Here is a 20609-nt window from a genome sequence, read left to right on the forward strand (position 1 = left end):
TTGTTGATTATAATCATGTAATAATAATAATAATATTATTATTATTATTATGTAATTTTAATGTATTAATTTATGCTCTAATTAAAACGTCATTTTTCTTCTTTTTAATGCTTTAATTTGTATTATTGTACTCTAAAAGAGGTTAACTAGTTTATTAAGTAATTGAGTGTCAAAAGTTGTCAAACAAGTTTTAATTGTTGATTTAACGTTTTGCTTCTATTTCTATCCTAAGAGGATAAGTGCCAACTGCTAAAGATTCTAGTACTGTTTAACATTTCATAATTTGGGTTTTAACTTTTAATCATTAAGGAGTAAGGAGATTCATATTGTTAGTCATATCAAATTTTGGTATATCCAATTATTTTATAGACGTGTTTGGTAAAATAACTTATTGGATGACTGTAGTTTAATTTGACATAAATAAATAGTTTAGTGGTTAAAAATTTTATAGTAGTATGGTAATTAAGTTGGTTGAAACAACTTATGTTATAAATTAGCTATTTTCAAATATGCTACTCTTAGCAGAAAATAAGCTTATAAAATCAGTTGATAAATCAATTACCTAGAAACTATCAGACACCCTCACACCCCTATGATTGGATATTCAAAAGTCCAATTTAATTAACAATAAATTACTTATCTAACTTAGTTGTAGTTGAGAATTGTAAATATTATTACATTCAACAATATAAACAATAAATATATATATATATATATAATTAAAAAATAAAATAATAAAAAATAGAAAATCGCGTATCCGATTTTGCAAAACCCCAATCCGAATCCATATCGATACCCGATTTATAAACAGAATATTCAGTCCAAATTATCCTACTTTCAAAAAAAGGATAAATAATATGATTTTTACAAATCGGATAAGTTATCCGTTTTTTTACCATATACCGAATATTCTGGATCAGATTTTTTAACACCCTTATTTTTTTGTATTCCATCCGAATATATAAAAAAAATGCACACTGATAATTCTAGGAAACTAAATATTATACCTTAATAAATATTGCTAGAATTTACTAACAATATATGCAAGAATGAAATAATAGCCTTGAAATTAATCATTAATCATTAATTATACAATCTTGTAAAAAAACCGTAAAATTTCACATGGCATTCTCTTAGTGATATGCCATATGGAATATTTCTTACCAAAGTCAATATTAACTTATTCCTTTAATATATGAGTTGTAGTATATCATAATTAGATATGTTTTGTTAAATTTTCTTGGAATTTTTTATTTTAAAAACTCCATAGATTTCCAATTAGAGTTTCTTAGAATATATATTTTTTTTATGTTGAAATTTTTTCACTAAAATTTTAATTTCTAAAATATTTCATTAAAAAACAAAAGATACATAATAATCAAAAATTATTTTGAGAGTGACAAATAATCATACAATCTAATAAAAAGACCATAAAATTCCACATGGCATTTTCTTAGTGATTTGCCATATGGAATATTTCTTACCAAAGTCAACATTAACTTATTCCTTAAATATATGAGTTGTAGTATATTACAATAAGATAGGTTTTGTTAAATTTCTTATAATATTATTTATTTTTTAAATTAAAAAACTACATATGATTTCCAATTAGAGTTTCTTAGAACATATATTTTCTTTTTTACGTTGAAGTTTTTTCATTTAAATTTTAATTTCTAAAATATTTCGTTAAAAAATAAAAGATATATCATAATCAAAAATTATTTTGAGATGACAAATAATCTGTATGATAATATTATTGGAAGATTACCCAGATTTTTTTTAAAAGTATGTTAACTTTAATTAATACTCCACCTATATTAACCACCAAATTTTTATTCATTAAAAGCACTATATATTTTAAAATTCTCTATTAAATTATAAGAAATATTATAATTCTATATTGATAATATGCAGTTGAATCTCTATTTAAATTTAAATTTTTACATAATTTTTATACTAACAACTTTATGCATTACACGAGTTACTATACTAGTATTATTCAAATACACCACCACATTGAACACTACAAAAAACATATTAAAATTAGGATTATTTGCAAAGAAACACCTTTTAAAACCCCTTTTTTGTAAAAAACATCTTTTATAATTTTTTTTTTTTGTAAAAAAACACCTTCTAAGATCATCACCCATCTTTAATATATATATATATATATATATATATATATATATATATATATATATATATATAATTTTAAAAAAATAACAACGGTCTGACTACAGCCCCGGGTTGTCGCCAATAGTGGTGACGACCTGGAGCCGTGTAACCAACAGCGGCGAGGACTTGAAGCCATAGTCATTATGATTTAAATTTTTTTATTAAATTTTTTTTTAAAAAAAAAATAGCGAGGAACATGGGCCGAAGCCAAGTTGTCTCCATTTTTGGTGCGGTTGTCATATGGTAGTCAGTTTGTCGTTAGTATATCGCCACGTAGTGCCTATTTCTCCATTCGCAACTTCTTTTCTAATTTATCATCTCTCACTTCAAAATTTCTTAACATTTATCATTCTTTGGGATTTTTCAATATTTTTCCTCATTTTGTATTTTTCAAGAACAAATTCATTGTTAATAATAAGGAAAAAAAATTATTTAAATTTATATTAGCTATATCAATTAAATTAAATGTAACAAAATTTTTTTAATAAAAATATTTAAAATAAAACAGATATAAAATTAATAAAATATAATATTTCACAATATATTAATAGATATAGTTATAATAAATAATATTTATTTACATATATTCTAAAATGAAATATTTAAAGTATTAATTATAGTAAATATATAATTATAATAAATAGTATATTTTTTGTAATTTTTTAAAAGAAAAAAATATTTGGACCTAAATACAGATCCTAGACTTGCAAGAACTTAAGGGTCGGTGTCAAGATTTAAATTTTTCAGATCCTATAAATGTGGATTGAAGACTGAATCGAATAAAAATATAGGATCTAAATCTAAATCTAAATCTGAATCTAGCTAAATCCGAACCAGATCCGATTTATGTTCATTCCTAGAGTTTGGATATGATATTACATGTGATATATATCGTTGATTTTGATGAATAAGCTTTACTGAAATATATTGATATAATGATATATACAAAGACGTATATGAAAAATTGTACACTAATGTTGGAAGGTGCGTAGGATGGACACACGAAGCTCCTATTAGAATTGGGCTACATCTAAGTTCTTTGTAAAACATTTTGTATTCTTAAGATCGAGTCACTAATCTAATTTGAGATAAAGTATGCATGTTATACCTTTTTACAAATGATCTAATTTTGGTTGATGAAATTTTATCATGTGTCAATGCCAAGATGGAGACATCAAAGCAAAAGCTAGAATCTTGTGGGCTTAAAATTAGTTGCATTGGATTGAGTTCATTGGGTGTACGTAATTCTCAAATCTCTATTCATATAACATTACCATCAATTAAGTGTTTTAAATTAAATTAAATTAATCAATATTTTGAAGATATATTTTTTTTAGATTGAGGAGAATCAATTGATTTAGTTTTCATTTGCCTACGAGCACAACCTAAAATGAGCTTCTTACTATGATTAAAATATACTCCCTCCTATTCGCTTTATTTGTCCCATTTAGTTTACAACATTATTCATTAACAATTTTTATTATGTGATTTGTTCTTAATTTATAAGTTACAAAATAGCCATTTGGGATCTTGTTTGATTTGTCTTATTGTAAATTTTATTAATATCAATTTTTTATAATATTTACTCAAGCACAATTAGAGATATTTAAGATTGAAAACATGTATTGGCAAATGTGCCAAAACCAAATGGGACAAGTAAAGAGAATAGGAGGGAGTATAAAATAAAAATAAAAACTAAATCATAAAATTGATTGTATGAGACCAAAATTAACATAGATAGCAACCCTTAATACTAACTTGTTTTCAACCATAGGCAAGGTATGTATTTGTCTAAGGTCCAAGGCTTGAAAGAGGCATATTACCTCAACTTAACAATATTATCACGTAGGATAATTATGATATATAGGGTACGTGTTTATCATTTTGCCAAGCACCTATTAAAGACCCATAAATTATTCTGGAAGACGGTCTCTCCGAGAGACACACTAGACATATGGGCTAAATAATTCAATTAATACAAATTAAAGAGAAAATAAGAATGTGGAATTTTTGTTTTAACGACGTCTCTTTGAGAGACGGTTTTTCACAAGAGTAGCTGTTAAAAACAATAATCGACTATCTATAAAAAGAGTCCATTTATTTCATTTTGCCTTTGGCCCACAACATGTCAAGAACGACATTGGGTTAATACTTAATATGGTGGAATTGATTCTAAATGAGATTATATAATGTTAAGTGGTTACATCTGGAAAAAAAAAAGACTCATATTATATATTTTTTTAAAAGAAATCTAATAATTCATTGATAAAAAATTCCATACATCATCTACAATAGAGTAACAAACGATCAAATACATAAGAATTTTAATAAAACAAAATTTCATATAGAAAAAGTAACGATCATTATAAAGGAAATATAATATTGAAGTCTTCTCTCTATCATATAGCTGTTTGATACAGTTTTTTCACGGTCATTATAATCAAATTTATCTCTATTTTTTATATTATATTTATATAAATTTATGTATTCGACTATAAAACTTATTAATATGACTTTTGATGTTGTTGTGCTGTTGAAATATTTTTAAAAAATTAATAACAATGTATTTGACCAAGTTAATTATTTATGACCAATTTCAAAACGCATGGACTCTTTTACATCACTAAAGTTTACATACAATCAAATAATTTAATGGATAAATCGACCTATCAAAGAGACATAAGTGATGGATGGCCAAAATTAATAAGGGACATTAATTTATTTTGGGTACTTGCTAAAGAGGACCTAGCTAAGTTAGTTGGCTCACATGGATGATGGAACAAGTCCCTAATCCCTACCCGTCCTATGTATTAAGTAATAAGCCCAAGCAATTGCGTTGCGTAATCGAATAAGTTGTGGGGTTTATGAGAGGAAAACGATTGACCAAAACAAAATACCTTCACAATGAGTCACAACATAGGTATATCTTATTCATGGAATAATTATATTGGGAAATAATTAATTTAAGGAAAATGATTATATGGATTAACGTTGTTATGGGGTAAAATAAACCCGTAATTTATTTAGTCAAATTCTAAATCACCCATCTTGATCCACTAACTTCCTAAAATAACTATCAATTACTCTTCACTACTCTATATTATGCGTATGATCTCATCGATTGGATTACATTTTTATCCCTCTAGCAATTATTATAACATTTTACAAACTCATTTACAACTAAGCTTTCATATCATATACAACCATCTTAATTAAATTCTATACTTAATCAAAGATTCATCCAACTGATCTGAACTCATCTTACAATCCATTAATCTTGTGTTCATTCAATTATCATGCATTCATTGATTTCTTTTTCCCGATCTGACTTTAGAGTCAGAGGGGTTTTCCGGAAAACCACCCCCGAGCAAGGCTAATGCTGTATTGCAGGATTTGAGATCCTATCAGTTGAAGGATCATAAGCACTTTCAGTATACTGACAGTTGTCCCCGATTAACCTTATATCCAGATATTTTAAATGTATTTTACACTTGCTAATTTCATTACCGAAACAAATGTGATTAGGTACTTGATGTTTGTCGGCGTCCTAAATCAATTAAAACACCTAATTAAACTCCTAGGATCAATATTTGAATTCCCAATTGAATTGGGAAAAAGTTATTTTAAAATCTCTAATTTGATCAAATAATCAATTATAAGAATTAGACAACAAATCAAGCAACACAAAACGATCGGAGAAGTTCACCCAATTTGTTTTACATCCTCACTAGCCTACATGTATTATTCATGTCAAGAAAGTTTCATTAAGCTTCAATGGATGCGTAAAATGGAAAATCGAGGAGTTGGAGAGGAGAAAGTGAGAGACTAGGGATTACACTTGGAGAGAGAAAATGAGGATTAATCTAAAGGATCGAAACCTACCTAATATGTGATTGAGGTATTTATATCATATACCTCAATACACTTACATATAACCCAAGACTAAATAAAACTAAAATAGAGGGAGTAGTCAAGTAAACATTATAATTGGCCACCAAGAAGCTTATTCGCTTTTAGTGCTAACATGAACTCCTCATCACAAGTTCACAACAACCTAAGTTGACTCTGCTTTTGCCCTCCTTAAGAAAAAGTTAAGTAATCTTTTACTTTTGGACCAAAAGCTTCAGCATTTTCTCCTTCAATACAAATGCCATATTGATCCAATCAATATTACCTTTATCCTTTAATCACATCATGACCACCAAATTCAATAATCTTTACCTCAACTTAAGCCTTACAAGCTACATCTCTTCATTTACCGCATGTCCACTCGCTATCTAGCATATATGATACACACAAAAAAAAAAACAAAAAAAAAACGCCACAATTGTATAAATCACATAAATGATGCTTGGTCAGCAAATCACATAATGTTTTTATTTTGTGTAACTCAAAACACTTGATCCAATCACATTATGTCATGTTTAAATAGTAAATTTTCTCGTCTTTTTGGCTTTAAAATTCGTTTTGTATACTTCTTTCCGCAAATCTCATGAAAACTAGTATACTGTATGATTTAGTGTATAATATAGGTATATAATGAATTTCAAACTCACTTTAACACTAAGGATCAAAACCCTAAAGAAGGAAGAAATATGAGATTTATAATATCACCCCGAAAACTAAAAACTAAGCCAAACGCAAGTAAAAATAGCTCAAAAAATGAAAGTTAAAAATGTCAGAAAAAAACAAAGAATGGGTTCAAAGAAATGTTGCCTGACCCTTCAGACAACTATGACCCAATACAGACAATGATCAAAGCCCTTTTGTACATTTGTCCAACCACTCATGGTCTCATGCTATAGGAACGAAGCCAATCGATTTGAGTCGTCCTATCCCCATCCTCTTAAGTATTTATAGTAGATGTTTTTTATTTATTATTGTAGGCGTTTTCTTTTTCTTCATTTTGCAAGATAATAAGTAGATATTTTAATAAAGTAGGTGTTTTATAGTATAAAAATAAGAATTTAAGATCTAAACGTAGATGTTTTATGGTAATATAATAAGTACTTTAAGATAAATCGGTAGATATTTTAAAATACAAGGTTGCAGTGAATTTTATCATATGAATCATATAAATATTAATTTCTACTAGCAAAAAACCAAGTACGATTCCTTAAAATACCCAATTTTACTAAATAAAACATCTATTATAAATCATCATAGTTTCCACTTGTACTTGTAAAATCATACTGTTAAGTGTGAATCATTATAATACCTACATCTACTGTTAAAAATAACTATTTTAACTCATTAAAATGATTATTTTCACTGATTAAAAAAGTAATGATTTTCAGTATGTATAATAGGTGTTTATAATATGTCAAGTATGGGTTTACAATGTGTAAAGTTGGTAGTTATTTATGATTTGTGAAGTAAGAACTTTCATGTATGAAATAGGAGTTTTAAAGTAAGTGTTTAAAAAATGTATGGTATGTCTAGTCCAAGTTTATGGTATGCGGTAGGGGTTTACGATATGCAGTGGGAGTTTATGACATGTCAACTATGGTTTTTTGTTATGTAAAGTAAGGCATTAAGCATATTGTGTTATTATCCTATTCAACGATTCTATTTTTAATGGTCAAATTCAATTGTCAAATCATTATACATGTATTTTCATTTGTATTGTGTTTAAATTGATTTTGAGATTTAAAATTATCAACTTCAAGAATCAATTCTTTTTATTTTTCTTTGGTTTTTGAATTATAGATATTGGAAAACAACTTTTTGTTTAATAGCTTGTAGTAGGAATTTGTTTTTATTTTTTTTTTATTTTTTTGTGTCAACATGGGTTGGGCTTGTAAGAGATGTTTCTCAAATAGACCATTCACAAGAGTTGTTTTAAATTTGTTTTAAACATATTTCTATTGTCATTAGGACTTAAATTTAGACTTGTATTACACTCATTTTAGTTCTAAAGAAAATTTTACGACTCGTTTGGTTAGTGATATTAAATAGAGGTAATGGAAATAATTTATAGTGTAAAATTTCATGAAAAGTTCCATATCGTTCCCATGATAATGAAACTTTGATCACAAAAAAGTTTTTTTGTTTACAAATTTTCATTACCACCTAATACCATCTCTTCCAATGGTAATGCATTGGAATGAATTTTATGAAGAAAATGAGATGATTGAAGTTGGACAAACATAACCATGAAGGTATCCAACAGATTTTTCAACTAAAATTACACTAGTTTTTCATTCCAATAACCATTATTTATTACCATCTACCAAACGGACTTTTAGTTATTAAAAATATTATACATGAATAATTAATTTAAGACCTATTTAGGATCTAGACCCATCACACTCGGCTACTTGGTATAGGCCCACCAAAAACTAATGGGTCCGAGTTCAAGTCTGGTTGACCCTACCCATGAAGATCTCTATTTTGGCCTTATGCTATTGTTCCCTCATTGTTCTTTTTAATTTGTCCCAACAAATTTATTCCATTTTTATTTTTGATTATGATCCATATTCTTGCTATAATTCTTATTAGACATCTAATTTACCATTTTATCTCATCCACACATATTTCTAACTTTCCCAAAAAAAATACCAAGTTTTCAATTTTTCTTAATTGTTTCACCGATTGCGAATGAGACAAAATCAACATACTTAGTATAAACCGGTGTGAATTAGTAGGGTGAAACGACAACAAATGTTATTATATTAGATTGTTTTAGAAGATGTTACATTTGACATTAAATTGACTTGATAAATCAAATAACTACACATTTACCAACTAATAATTATGAATCTACAGACCACAATTGAATAAAACACCGAACCAAATGTACTCTAAAAAAATAGTTTATTATTTTTTTTTTGAGAGAACTAAAAAAAAATAGTTAAATACCCAACCGAATCTTAAAATTTTTTTATTTTTTTGAAATGACCGAATCTTAAAATTTTAAACAGGTAAAATGCCGCGCTTTGGTAAAATTTCCAAACTTCAACCCAAATAAAAACTGGAAAAATAGTGCCTTTTAAAAAACTTAAACTTAGCGCCAAAAAAATCAACAATTTTGCTTCCCGGGATTCTCAATTTTGGTCTTCAAATTAAGATTTAACATTTACAAATCCAAAAACCTTCCTCAAAACCTTTTCAATCCTTCCTAATCTCCCAATTTTCTCCTGTAATCGTTTTCTCTTTCTCTGCTATTAGCAATGGATTCCAACTTCCATTCTTTACCTCCATTAAAACGTTTCAGATTGCTGCAACAGCTAGAACAAAACCAGCAAGAACTTGTTCAACCAAAACCCCAATTTGAACCTAAATCTTTACAATTATCACCATCTAATCTCCCAGCCAAAAAACGAAAACAATCTCGAGATTGGTATTTTGATTCAAATCAAGAAAAAGAAAACATTCCTCCAATTCCAATCATTCCTCCTACCCCTTACTCTTTACCTGCTAAGAAAAGAATCTGGGCATTCAATCCTAAATCCAGTCCTATTAAATCTCCTTCCCCATCTCCTGTATTTGATCTCAATGTAGAATACAACCCATCTCCATCTCCTTCTCCTTCGAAAGAAGAGACCGTAAATGGAGAAGATAAAACTACCCATCATGAAATCGAACCCAAAAATGATGGTGATCTAAAAGAAGATATAGAATCAGATGAAGATGATGGGATTTTATGTTCTGTATGTGAGAGTACAGATGGGGATCCATCAGATCCAATTGTATTCTGCGATGGATGTGAACTTATGGTTCATTCAAATTGCTATGGGAACCCTCTTATTAAGGGTATTCCTGAAGGAGAATGGTTCTGTGCTCAATGCGCAAACTCAAATCCTTTGGCGTATAAATGCTGCCTTTGTCCTGTAACTGGCGGCGCAATGAAGCCCACCAGGGACGGAAAATGGGCTCATATTGTGTGTGCTCTTTTAGTCCCTGAGGTTTTCTTTGAGGATTCAGAAGGCCGAGATGGAATCGATTGCTCGAAGATTCCGAAGAGAAGGTGGAAGGAGAAGTGTTATTTGTGTAAGGAAAAGAAGGGATGTGCCATTGATTGTTCTGAGTCTAAATGTCCATTGTCTTTTCATGTAACTTGTGGGTTGAAAGAAGATCTTTGTATTGAGCTTAAAGAAGGTAAGAATTCTGGTGGTATTGTTGCTGGATTCTGCAAAAAGCACACTGAATTATGGAAAAAGGTATGAAAATAGATTATTATCTGTACAATTTGGTGTGTAGTCTTAATTTGAAATAGTGTTGATTGATTAATGTGATTTAATGTATGGTTTTTGGTCTGTTTGTTTGATGTTTTGCAGCAAAAACAAACAGGGAAGTTCAAGATTGTGGCAAGGGATGAGCAGCATGAAGTCTGAGATTTGGGCTTTGGCAGAAAGATTCTGGATTGTTTTTAAAATGAAGATAGTTTTGCTGTTAGCTTTTTTTTTTTTTTTTTTTTTGATTTGGGTTATAGAAATTAGGGTTGTTTTGTGTTTGATTAAGATACTGACATGGGAGATTTTGATCTCAAATACATGGTGATGGGGTTTGGTTTGAAATAGTTGCAGATCTAGGAAAAAACAAATAATGTCAATTAAGGGAAATATTTCTATTGGGTTTTAATTCCGGATCAGATATGTAGGAGACAATATATTAATCAACTCATACATGTAATTTTTTATTTTATTTTGAATTTAAGTGATGTCAACTGACATCAATAACATCACGCACATTGTTTTAAATTTAGTATGAAATAGATTTTTCTATTTGCAATTCAAACATGAAACATGTTAATTTTAGGCTATCAGAAATTGGATATGAATTAGTATTTACTGAGAATCTGACCAACATCTCAATTTATATGCAGAATTAATGTTCTTGTATATATGAAGTACCTCATTGCTTTTGTACATTTTATGCTCGAGTTTGCTTAATGTTGGCATGTTTGTGAAAGTAAAAGTAGGCAGTGTTTAATGATAACAGGCATAGAGCTAATAAGCTACTCCTTTTTCTTATTCTTTATTTTTACTTTTTACATAATTTTCAAAATAATTTGAATATCAATATTTTAATTATGCATATTAAAAAAATATAAAGAATAAATTATTGTTTATATACTTATACAATCGTACCATTTCGATTTAACATAAGTATTAAGAAAATGATTGGTTAATAACAAAATACTACTATTTATTGTCTCTAAATAATAACAAAAATGTAAGAGTAAATGAGATATAAAGTATGAATAAAGTAGGAGAAAATAGGAAAATTTGAAATTTATTTTTATGATATAGTAGTAATGTAGGAAGTATGTAAAATAGATGTAAAAGAATGATGTAGCAAAATTTATGAAACAAAGAGAATATAATGAAAAAATATACATAAGTCAAATTTAATGAAATCTTACATGAATATATTTATATTTTATATACCTTTTAAAAAACTTAGTCTAATTTATTTTCTAATAGTGAAATATTTTAAATGTTGAAAAAAAAAATAGAAAACGAAGAGAGTAGTCAAATGTCATTCTCCTTGAGGTTAACATGCTTGACTAATGCGTGATGCTTAAAGGTGTTCGTTTCAGTCATGGAATTAATTTTAAATTGGGTGTTTCAAGTTAGTTCAAAATTAGGTCTTGCATTCACATTGATTTTTATATTAATTTAAATTCATTTTGAAATCGGGTTAAGTCGATCCAATTTTAAGGTCAGGCGAATATCGAATCTATTTTTGAACACCTCTAGTTATGCCTTACAATCCAATTTATTTTATTCAAGTAATAGCAATCTACTACTACAAAATGCAACAGTATTCTGAATAAACTTATTTATGTACTCATTCCAATTGTCTATTACTTTAACTAGAAAATATTAGACAACTATCGAGCAATCTACTATTAGGATACAACTCAAACTGAGTGATGACACATTACATAATTGTCCAACATCCAAGACAAGGAGGACATCAAACCTCAACCTTCTTGGATAAACAACTTCGGGCACGATACCCTTTTAACATACAAGGCAAAAGATTTTACGACATTCCATAATGAACGGTGCCTATATTCCGATGAGCTGCCATAGCAACAGCCGACGCACCAAACTGGGTTTGAGCTTGCATTAGCTTAGCATCAAGTGCAATTCTGCTGCTGTTATACTGCTCCGGCTTTGCCTGATATGGGGTTGTATTAATGTCAATAGCAATTTCATGAGTTGAATTTACAGGCAGCTGCTGCTGCTTGTTCCATACAGAGTTTTCAGCAGTAACAGGCTTGGATTGAGATGGTGTCATGTTTGGTCTATAGAAATACTGTGGCGAGGCATTCTGCGGCCTACGTACTGCATTTTGCACACTTATCCTAGCATCATTTCCTTCTTTCATACTTGTACCAGCCTCATATGGTACAACAGGTCCTACAACTCTTCCTGGCTTTGCTGCTGTAAGAAAACAGGGTATAAATTAATACAACGTTCAATAATGCCGTTAAAAGGATCTATAATGATCTGATGAATGAAAAATTACCTGACGGAACTCTTGGTGGCTGTCGTGAAGAGCTTGATAAGCTTCCATAACTTTCTGATGCTCTCATTTCCTCTTTCATTTGATGATCCCTGTATGATGATGCCATCGGCTGTGACTTGGGATTGGGGGGTATGATACTAGAGTGCACCGTAGGCCTGAAAAAATGACAAGGTCAGGACTTGGGTAACATGCAAAATGTTGACATGAAAATCACTCGAGGCGAGAAAAAAATGTAGCCATACCTTGGAAGGGAGATATGTTTTCTGTCTAGAGGGATGACCGGTCCACTTTGACCACAATTTTCCTCCAAATGAGCAAACTGCTGTTTAAATTGACCGATAGCACTGCCAACAGAAACGACATTAATAAAAGTAATCACTAAATAAATGGAAGAGAAGAGGAAAGAACAAATGCAAGCAAATTCGTCTTTCATATTACCTAGGATAAATATAATTAGACCCTTCATTTCCGTTCAAGTAGTCTTTGAGCATTTGTGGATGGTATTCAAGGATTTCACGATATATCAGCTCCCTAACATCATCCTTGGTCACTCTTCTCCTCTCAAACTCGAACTCTAATTTTGAAATCAATTGGCATGCGGGTTCTCTCTCTACTCTAGATAAACCCTTGAAGTATGGATCGGCTAGTGCCTGATAGAAAAGATTTTTTACAATCAAACAGAAATATTAGTTTCACACATGTAAAACGGATTAGAACATATTAACAAACAGATATTTTATAGGCAGTAAATCAATTTATTACATTAAATTAAGCACCAACCTGTTCTGCCGTTGGTCTATCCTTGGGATCAAAAGATAGCAATTTTTGTAGCAAGTTCAATGCTAAAGGATCCGAATTTGCAAATTTCTGAGAGAATGGAACAGGTTGCTTTTTTCGCATGTCTGTTAAATATTTGCGTGCCTTGTCATTGCGGACCTGCATTCACAAAAAAGAAGTTCAATATCTATTAAGAATGACATAAAACAAAGGAACAGCGTTAACATAGTAGAGGGAACAGAGTACCATACCCCAGATATAACATCAGACGAGGGTGTACCCAGAAGATCTGTGATTAAATCCAACTGATGAACAACACTTTTACCTGGAAACAATGGCTTGCCAGTGAGCACCTCCGCAAAGATGCACCCAATACTCCAAATATCAATGGCTGGTGTATACTACAATTGGAAAAGATAAATTTCAGACAAATCATGATAACTAATACAAGCCACTTCCACCAAGCAAATTATAATATTCACATGCAAAACATGTCAGGATATATTTGCATTTGAGGTGATTTTATTTGGAAAGCCCTAGTCAATGAAAATAGGAAACACGATAAATAAATTAAGATTAACTGAATAAAAAAAACAAAAAAAATTTTGGGATACTGGTAGCTGGTTTAGTAGTGTTTTACCAAGAAAGCAGTAGTGAAGTCAATACTACTTTCACATCTAGTTCAGATATATATAATTAGTTGTTTACAAACTTCGTAGCAGGTATGTGAAATTTTCGAGAAAATATTTACTCCACTGACAACTAAATCAGACTTCCAAGAAAAAAAATATATATATCCACAGAAACTAAATCCATAGAGAATGCAACTATAATCAACAAGCATCAAAATATATTGGCAAAAAAAAAAAATTTAATCGCATGCCATTGCATAACAAGGATAATAAAGGATGCCTGATTATGAATTCAGCTTTTGGGATGGGTTACTTATCAAACATAAAAAATAGGACAGCGACAGACACCAGCGGAAAATAGAGTTAGATGGAACATCATATATTAGGTAAGGCTATATTACAGGATAGTAACTGGCGTATTTTTAAAGCAAGATAAAACAATTACCAAAATCCTCATGTATAAAAGTACACTACCTAGAAAACAGATCAGTAAGAACTGTTGAAAGTATAAACATATGGGGGAGAAAGGTTCCAAATCATACCTTAGAGCAAAACGATCCGCAAAGTTCTGGGGCCCTATACCATCTTGTAGCCACATAGTCCTGTACATAAAACAGTTAAACATACCGCAAATGCACAGCAACAAGCAGAAATCAGAAGAAAACAGAGGATGTCTGAAAGGTGTACCGTCCAGAATACAGTGGTCGGAGCATCATTGAATGCTACTCTAGCCAAGCCAAAGTCACAAATTTTTAGTTTGCAATTGGCATTTGCCAATATGTTCTTGGGTTTGAGATCCCGATGGTACACATTAGCTGCAACAATCATATAAAAGAGTACATTCAAAATCTTCTCGAGAAAAGACAAAAGACAAAAGACAAAAGACAAAAAGAAGCAGCAATAAGTACGAAGAATGAGAGTTGTATTGACGAAAAAGACTTCAATTTACAGAGAACATATGAGATCCCTAAAACAAGATTCAAAGGTACCTGTATGCATATATTTTAGAGCACGCAACATTTGATAAAGAAAAAACTGATGGTGCTCACGAGTCAAATCATCATTAGCTTTGATGACTTGATGAAGATCAGACTCCATAAGCTCAAAGACTACATAAATATCTCTGAAATCTCTCTTTGACGGAGGCAACATAATGCGTTTGATCTCAACTATATCTGGATGTCTCAGTAGCCTCAATAGTTTTACTTCTCGCAAGATCCGAATGGCATCAGAAATGTGCTCAAAAATATCATTTATTTTTTTAATGGCGACTTTCTCCCCTGTATGTGTATCAATTGCTGCACAAACAACTCCGTAGCTTCCCTTCCCTATAACTTCAAGAATTTTGTATCTATTTGCTTCACCATATTCGGTGAAGAATTCTGTGTCTTTGACACCCTGTAACACAGGACAGACAAAAGTTCAGTCAGATACGCTCATACACAAGAAAAAAAAAAACAGGATAATTAACAAACAAAACTTCTCCACACACAATGCACCAAGAACTGGCACAGAGGTCTATCTACGCATACATTTACTGTTTTCCGCATAATGGCTTACTCCTTCCCCCACCCAATTAAAGACTAAAATATATTTTCTATTAACTTAGAAAATATGATGATCACTCTCTGTGGATGCCCTGAAGTGCTTATTGAGACTCCTAAAACGAAACCCTGATAACAATGTGATAATACTTCCTGAGAATTTTATCACTGCCAAAAGTAGCATTCTCTTTAGATAGCCATTTTCCTGCTTAATGACTAATTACTTTTTTTCTTGCAAGCCAATTAATTGACGAAGCAAATTTCAAAATATCAATGCTTAATTGCAATAAAGTGAAACGGCAATGGTTTATTAAATCATCATTATCATATCTAATGTATCCCGCTCATAAAATTTATGATCAGTGTATCAATAGTATATCAATAGTATACTGCATACAAAGAACTAAATTACAATGGTTCACATAATTATTTGTGATCCAGATTTATTGTGCAGTGTTACATTCTCATCACCTACTTCCTATTGGACTGAAGATCAATATATATGAAGTTTTTATTATCACATCAATAAGGCTCAAAACCCCTAATCCCTGGGAAGCTCCTCAAGTCACATTGGGGTTACTTTGAAGCACCAATGTGAGATATCATCATACCAAACAATAGTTTTCTTGGTAGCACATAAGAGTATTAAACAATCATTTTCCTATAAGCCAGAAAAGTATTAAAAACAGATTAAGAAGCAAAAAATGAAACACGGAAATGAATGGAACAAGTCTTCAAAAGTATACTGAGTAACAGAAACAAACCAATAAAACTTTTGTTTCCACTGGATCATCAGCGGTAACAAAGTAACGTAATCCATTACCGCTTGATAATCCATTCCGTTATTTTTCATGTCAAACAAACAAGTAGTAGCGGTATTCATTATTTACTTCCGTTTCCATCTTAAAATTTTATCAAACCAAACACTCACTAAGTTAATACAAGTGTTTTAGAGGCGTCACTAAATTATGCATATGGAACTACACATGTTAGGCCAAAGACACAACACGTGCCAAATGGCACAAAACAGAATGAGAAAACACATTCTTATCCACAAGCATACCTAACAGATAAGAGCTCTAATTCATCAAGGCACCAAAACCATAAAGGGAAATAATCATAGAAAAGTTTGGGGAAAAGGCAAGATTCTAGGTATGATCGGTAAGACCCAAATTACAGGACAAACAAACAAACACAAGAGATGTGTCAGTTAGGCACCAAGGTCAAAGGATGAAACCAAAACTGTCATAACTGATAGACAACAAAAAAAGCGGATATGTGTCATAGGAGTATCTCTTATTATAGCATATTGACTTTGATGCACCAAATTCTTGCCAAACAAGCACTATGATGATCACCATTCCCCTCATAATCATATACCCAACAATATAGCATACATCATCATCTTTCCCCAACTGAAAACAAAGTTAACAAAGAATCTTCCTCACCAATTTTACCCCTTCAAAGATTAAGAGGATTTGAACTGAAATTTTAGCCCTTCAAAAATCAAAATTCAAAGCCAACCCAGAAGGGAAAATTAAAAATTGAGGATATTTTTTACTTCTATTTTGATCTCCAAGAAACACAAATCAAATTTGAACAAGCAATGTCATAAACTACTTTAACTAAACTAGCATATATCAACTTCGATATAATCAAGAGAATTGCTTTCTTTCGGTATAAAGCTCACATTGAAGACTAACCCCACCACTAAAAATATGATTTGAGTATTTTGTTTCTAAAAAAGAAATTTCAGATCTCAAGTTACTTGATAAACACTCAAAAAGCTCAATAGATCTAACAACAAAAGAGAAATGGGAAGGATAAGGGAAAGAACCTTCTTGCGCTGATCTAGCTGCATCTTGATATAATTGCAAGGATTACTAAAAGATCACAAAGTGGTGAAGAACCCAGGAACTACAATTTTTCAATTATTTTGTAAAATCCTCAAAGAAAGAGGAGAAAATATTGTAAATTTCTGTTATCGAGAAGAAAGAGGGAAAATTAGCCGCATTTACCCCAACGAGAGCGGCGGCGAATGAGAAGGGCGGAAGAATCCTTTCGAAGAACGTGAGAGCTAAGAAAGCAGAATATACACAATAACAACAACAACAAACTCTCGTTAACAAGCTTTCTCATATAATTCTGAAACCCCAACAGGCAACAGATCTCTTTACAACAAACAACAACAATGTCAATAACAAATTAACAATCACAATAAACCCAGTTTTTTATTGTTGAATTTGGAAGAAAGACAAGACAGGAGAAGCCCAGAAAAGAACAAGAAACAGACATAGAGAAAAGAGGTTTGCAGAATTGAGAAACAGAGGGAATCTGTAGAAGGATACAGACAGAGGATGAGAGGGAGGTCAGAGATTTGAACGAGAGAGAAAGAAAGAGAAATTTGAAGACCGTAGAAAGAAAGCATCTTTATATTTTCGGACCCTTCCTTTTTTGTTTTTATTTAATTTATTAATTAAGAGTTGTAATTTTGGGTTTGAAAATTGTCGGTTAAAGTATGCAGCCATCAGGGGTGGGTAGGTGGGTGGGTTTGGTTTGCTTTGTGTGTACGGTGGTTAGTTGAGTACGGCAGCTCACCATATCTTCTTAATTGAAACCGGCTCCCAATGAGACGATTTCAATTGGGTTAAGTCCAAACTTTTAAAAAATAACTGTTGCCCTATACAATTCAAATTTCATTAAATATTTATAATTTTTATTAATGGGCTACTTGTATGGGCTCGTCTGACGGTGAGACGCTCACATACAAGACTTGCCATATCTTTTTTGTGTTTATTTCCCAATTTTGGGAGCTACTTCTATATTCTAACACGAATAAACAATAATTCATTTCTATAATGTTCTAAGAAATGTTGAAAATAGACTCGATGATTTTTTATTCACCCAATTCTATGACTAAAATCGATTTGATCCGACTTAAAAATGGATTAACAATTATGTAAAAATCAATGTGGACACAAAACCAATTTTGAACCGACTTGAAATCAATTTGATGACCCGAAGAAACACTTCTATTATGTTCTTAAGTGTCTTTCACCTGTGTATATAGTTTAGATACCCAAGTAGTAGTGTTGTACATTCAGATGTTTATAACAAGTTCTTGTTAAGATGATATAATTAGGTATTGTCTCAGTTGGAGCAAGTACAACTTTCCCCAACTAAGGTATTGAGTTTATTTCTTACTATGTCCTTCTCTTTCCTAGGTCAAGGTAAACAAAAAAATATTGGTTATTAAAAGGAAAGCTATAATCGATTATCTAAATGAAAAACAAGATGATGAACAAAAAGAAACAATGAGAAAATAACCCTCTCCTATCTTGGGAATAAACTCTCAAAATTATAATACTAATTCAAGGAAGAACACTCTTAAGTTTCTTACAATGAAATAGCCCTCACTCAATATGTTGTGTGTTTGTCGTGATATGTTCTATGAATGATGTATTCTTTTATAGTGAAGGAATACATCATTTAAGAATCAAATCATTACTCACCATTAAACCACACATTTAACATCAACAATTACGTACGACAATTAATAAACATAACATTAAACAAGGAATACTATACTTTATCAATGTATATCGTAGCTCAAAGGTATCAAAACAAATCCAATGCAAAGTGCTTGAACAAGCTTAAGCCATGCTCGAACGAGCACCCTTCCTAAAAACCTTATGAATTTTGAATTGAACTCTGCTCAAACGAGCCAGGAACTGCTCGAACGAGCGCCTGGTCGAGCCACTCCTAGGTTGGTCGAGCCACTCACGGGGGCATCAAAATTCTCTCTCTGCACATGCCCAAACCATTTCAATCTATTTTCACATATCTTTGCAGAAATAGGGGTAACCCCTAGTTTTTCTCTAAACTCTTGATTTTCAATTCTATCTGTTATTGTGTGACCACATATTTACCTCAGCACATAACTATTGAGTTGTGTACTTTGATTGGAGAATGAATACCTTTCTAACATTAAAAAGATAAGTACCTATATTATGATGTTAATATTATCTCTTGACATTTGGAGTTGTTAAGTACATTGAATAAATTAAGATGATGGATAGTCTATGACAATCTTGATTTTATCATGGTTATTCTTAAATACATTAATTACATAGGTAGTTTTAATCTTGATATTGTAAGTTTTTGAGTTTGAGGTAAACATTAAAGTCTTTGTTATATTTAGAGGTAACCTTATGACGTTAAGTGTTGGATTATTAGAACAAAATCTTGGTTGAATTACGGTCTTAAGAGGAGATATAGTAAGTCATTTATTGGACATAGTAGTAAAGTAACACATCTTTGTAAAAATGTTAAATATTGATATGATTAAAGATACGACTTCATCGAAAAGCATTCTAGCTGTTTGTTATTGACTAGACTTTACTCTTTGAAGTGATGTTGTTGGTGAGTAGTTGCAGTACCTTAGAAAATGTCTGGCCAGAATGCATTCTTTGAAATTAACTCTTGTTATGGTTCTTTTGAAATTGAAAGTTTAGTAAAATAAAGTTTGTTGATATTATACACAATTATGCTTTTCTTTTGATATGAGTCAATGGAGAGGCTTGAGAGCCCACCATTTACGGAGTAGAGCGGAACTTTGTCCTTTATTCCTTATTTTGAGGCAAGTTGTCACTGAGATATTGACTAGCCTCACCCGAGAGATAGACATAGCCTTGGAGTTGTGGGGTTCCTCACAAACTAGATTCCTAATGTGCACAAATATCTAGGTCTGATATTTCTTTAAGCCTTTTGGTCCTTCATATATTTTCTTACTTTATGTCTTGATTTGGATTGTTTCTCCTCATTCAATTAAGTATGAACCCTTGTTGTTTTCATTCTTTTAGATTGCTTGCAAATCGGTACCAACTGGTAAGGAAATGATTGTAGTGGTGACTAAGGTACACTTGGAAGATATTTATGTACTTGAGTATGATTAATGGTGTGGTGGCCATGTCGGACTTTAGTAATATTGTGTAGTAGA

The 20609-nt window shown here is 31.0% G+C and overlaps 2 protein-coding genes across 3 annotated transcripts; one reads left to right on the forward strand and one right to left on the reverse strand.

The window, feature by feature from the left end:
* Positions 1-9039: 9039 nt before the first annotated feature.
* LOC130797354 (uncharacterized) lies at positions 9040-10958 on the forward strand. The gene is made up of 2 exons (XM_057659947.1): positions 9040-10337; positions 10455-10958. Exons 1-2 carry the CDS (start codon positions 9348-9350, stop codon positions 10509-10511), a joined length of 1047 nt encoding a protein of 348 aa, XP_057515930.1. The 5' UTR covers positions 9040-9347; the 3' UTR covers positions 10512-10958.
* Positions 10959-11808: 850 nt separating this feature from the next.
* Positions 11809-18067, reverse strand: LOC130797355 (mitogen-activated protein kinase 19-like). 2 transcript variants are annotated; one of them, XM_057659949.1, is made up of 10 exons: positions 17448-18024; positions 15056-15464; positions 14754-14881; positions 14609-14668; positions 13686-13835; positions 13438-13593; positions 13096-13307; positions 12900-13001; positions 12658-12812; positions 11809-12569 (listed from the first exon to the last, which is right to left on the reverse strand). In XM_057659949.1, the coding sequence occupies exons 1-10, from the start codon at positions 17469-17471 to the stop codon at positions 12169-12171; spliced, it is 1797 nt and encodes a 598-aa protein (XP_057515932.1). In that variant the 5' UTR covers positions 17472-18024; the 3' UTR covers positions 11809-12168. The 2 variants fall into 2 exon arrangements, with proteins under 2 accessions (XP_057515932.1, XP_057515931.1); XM_057659948.1 differs by having other exon boundaries at positions 11819-12572; positions 17448-18067.
* Between the last annotated feature and the right edge of the window lie 2542 nt (positions 18068-20609).

Source organism: Amaranthus tricolor, chromosome 12 (assembly GCF_026212465.1).
Source record: "Amaranthus tricolor cultivar Red isolate AtriRed21 chromosome 12, ASM2621246v1, whole genome shotgun sequence".
Taxonomy (NCBI): domain Eukaryota; kingdom Viridiplantae; phylum Streptophyta; class Magnoliopsida; order Caryophyllales; family Amaranthaceae; genus Amaranthus; species Amaranthus tricolor.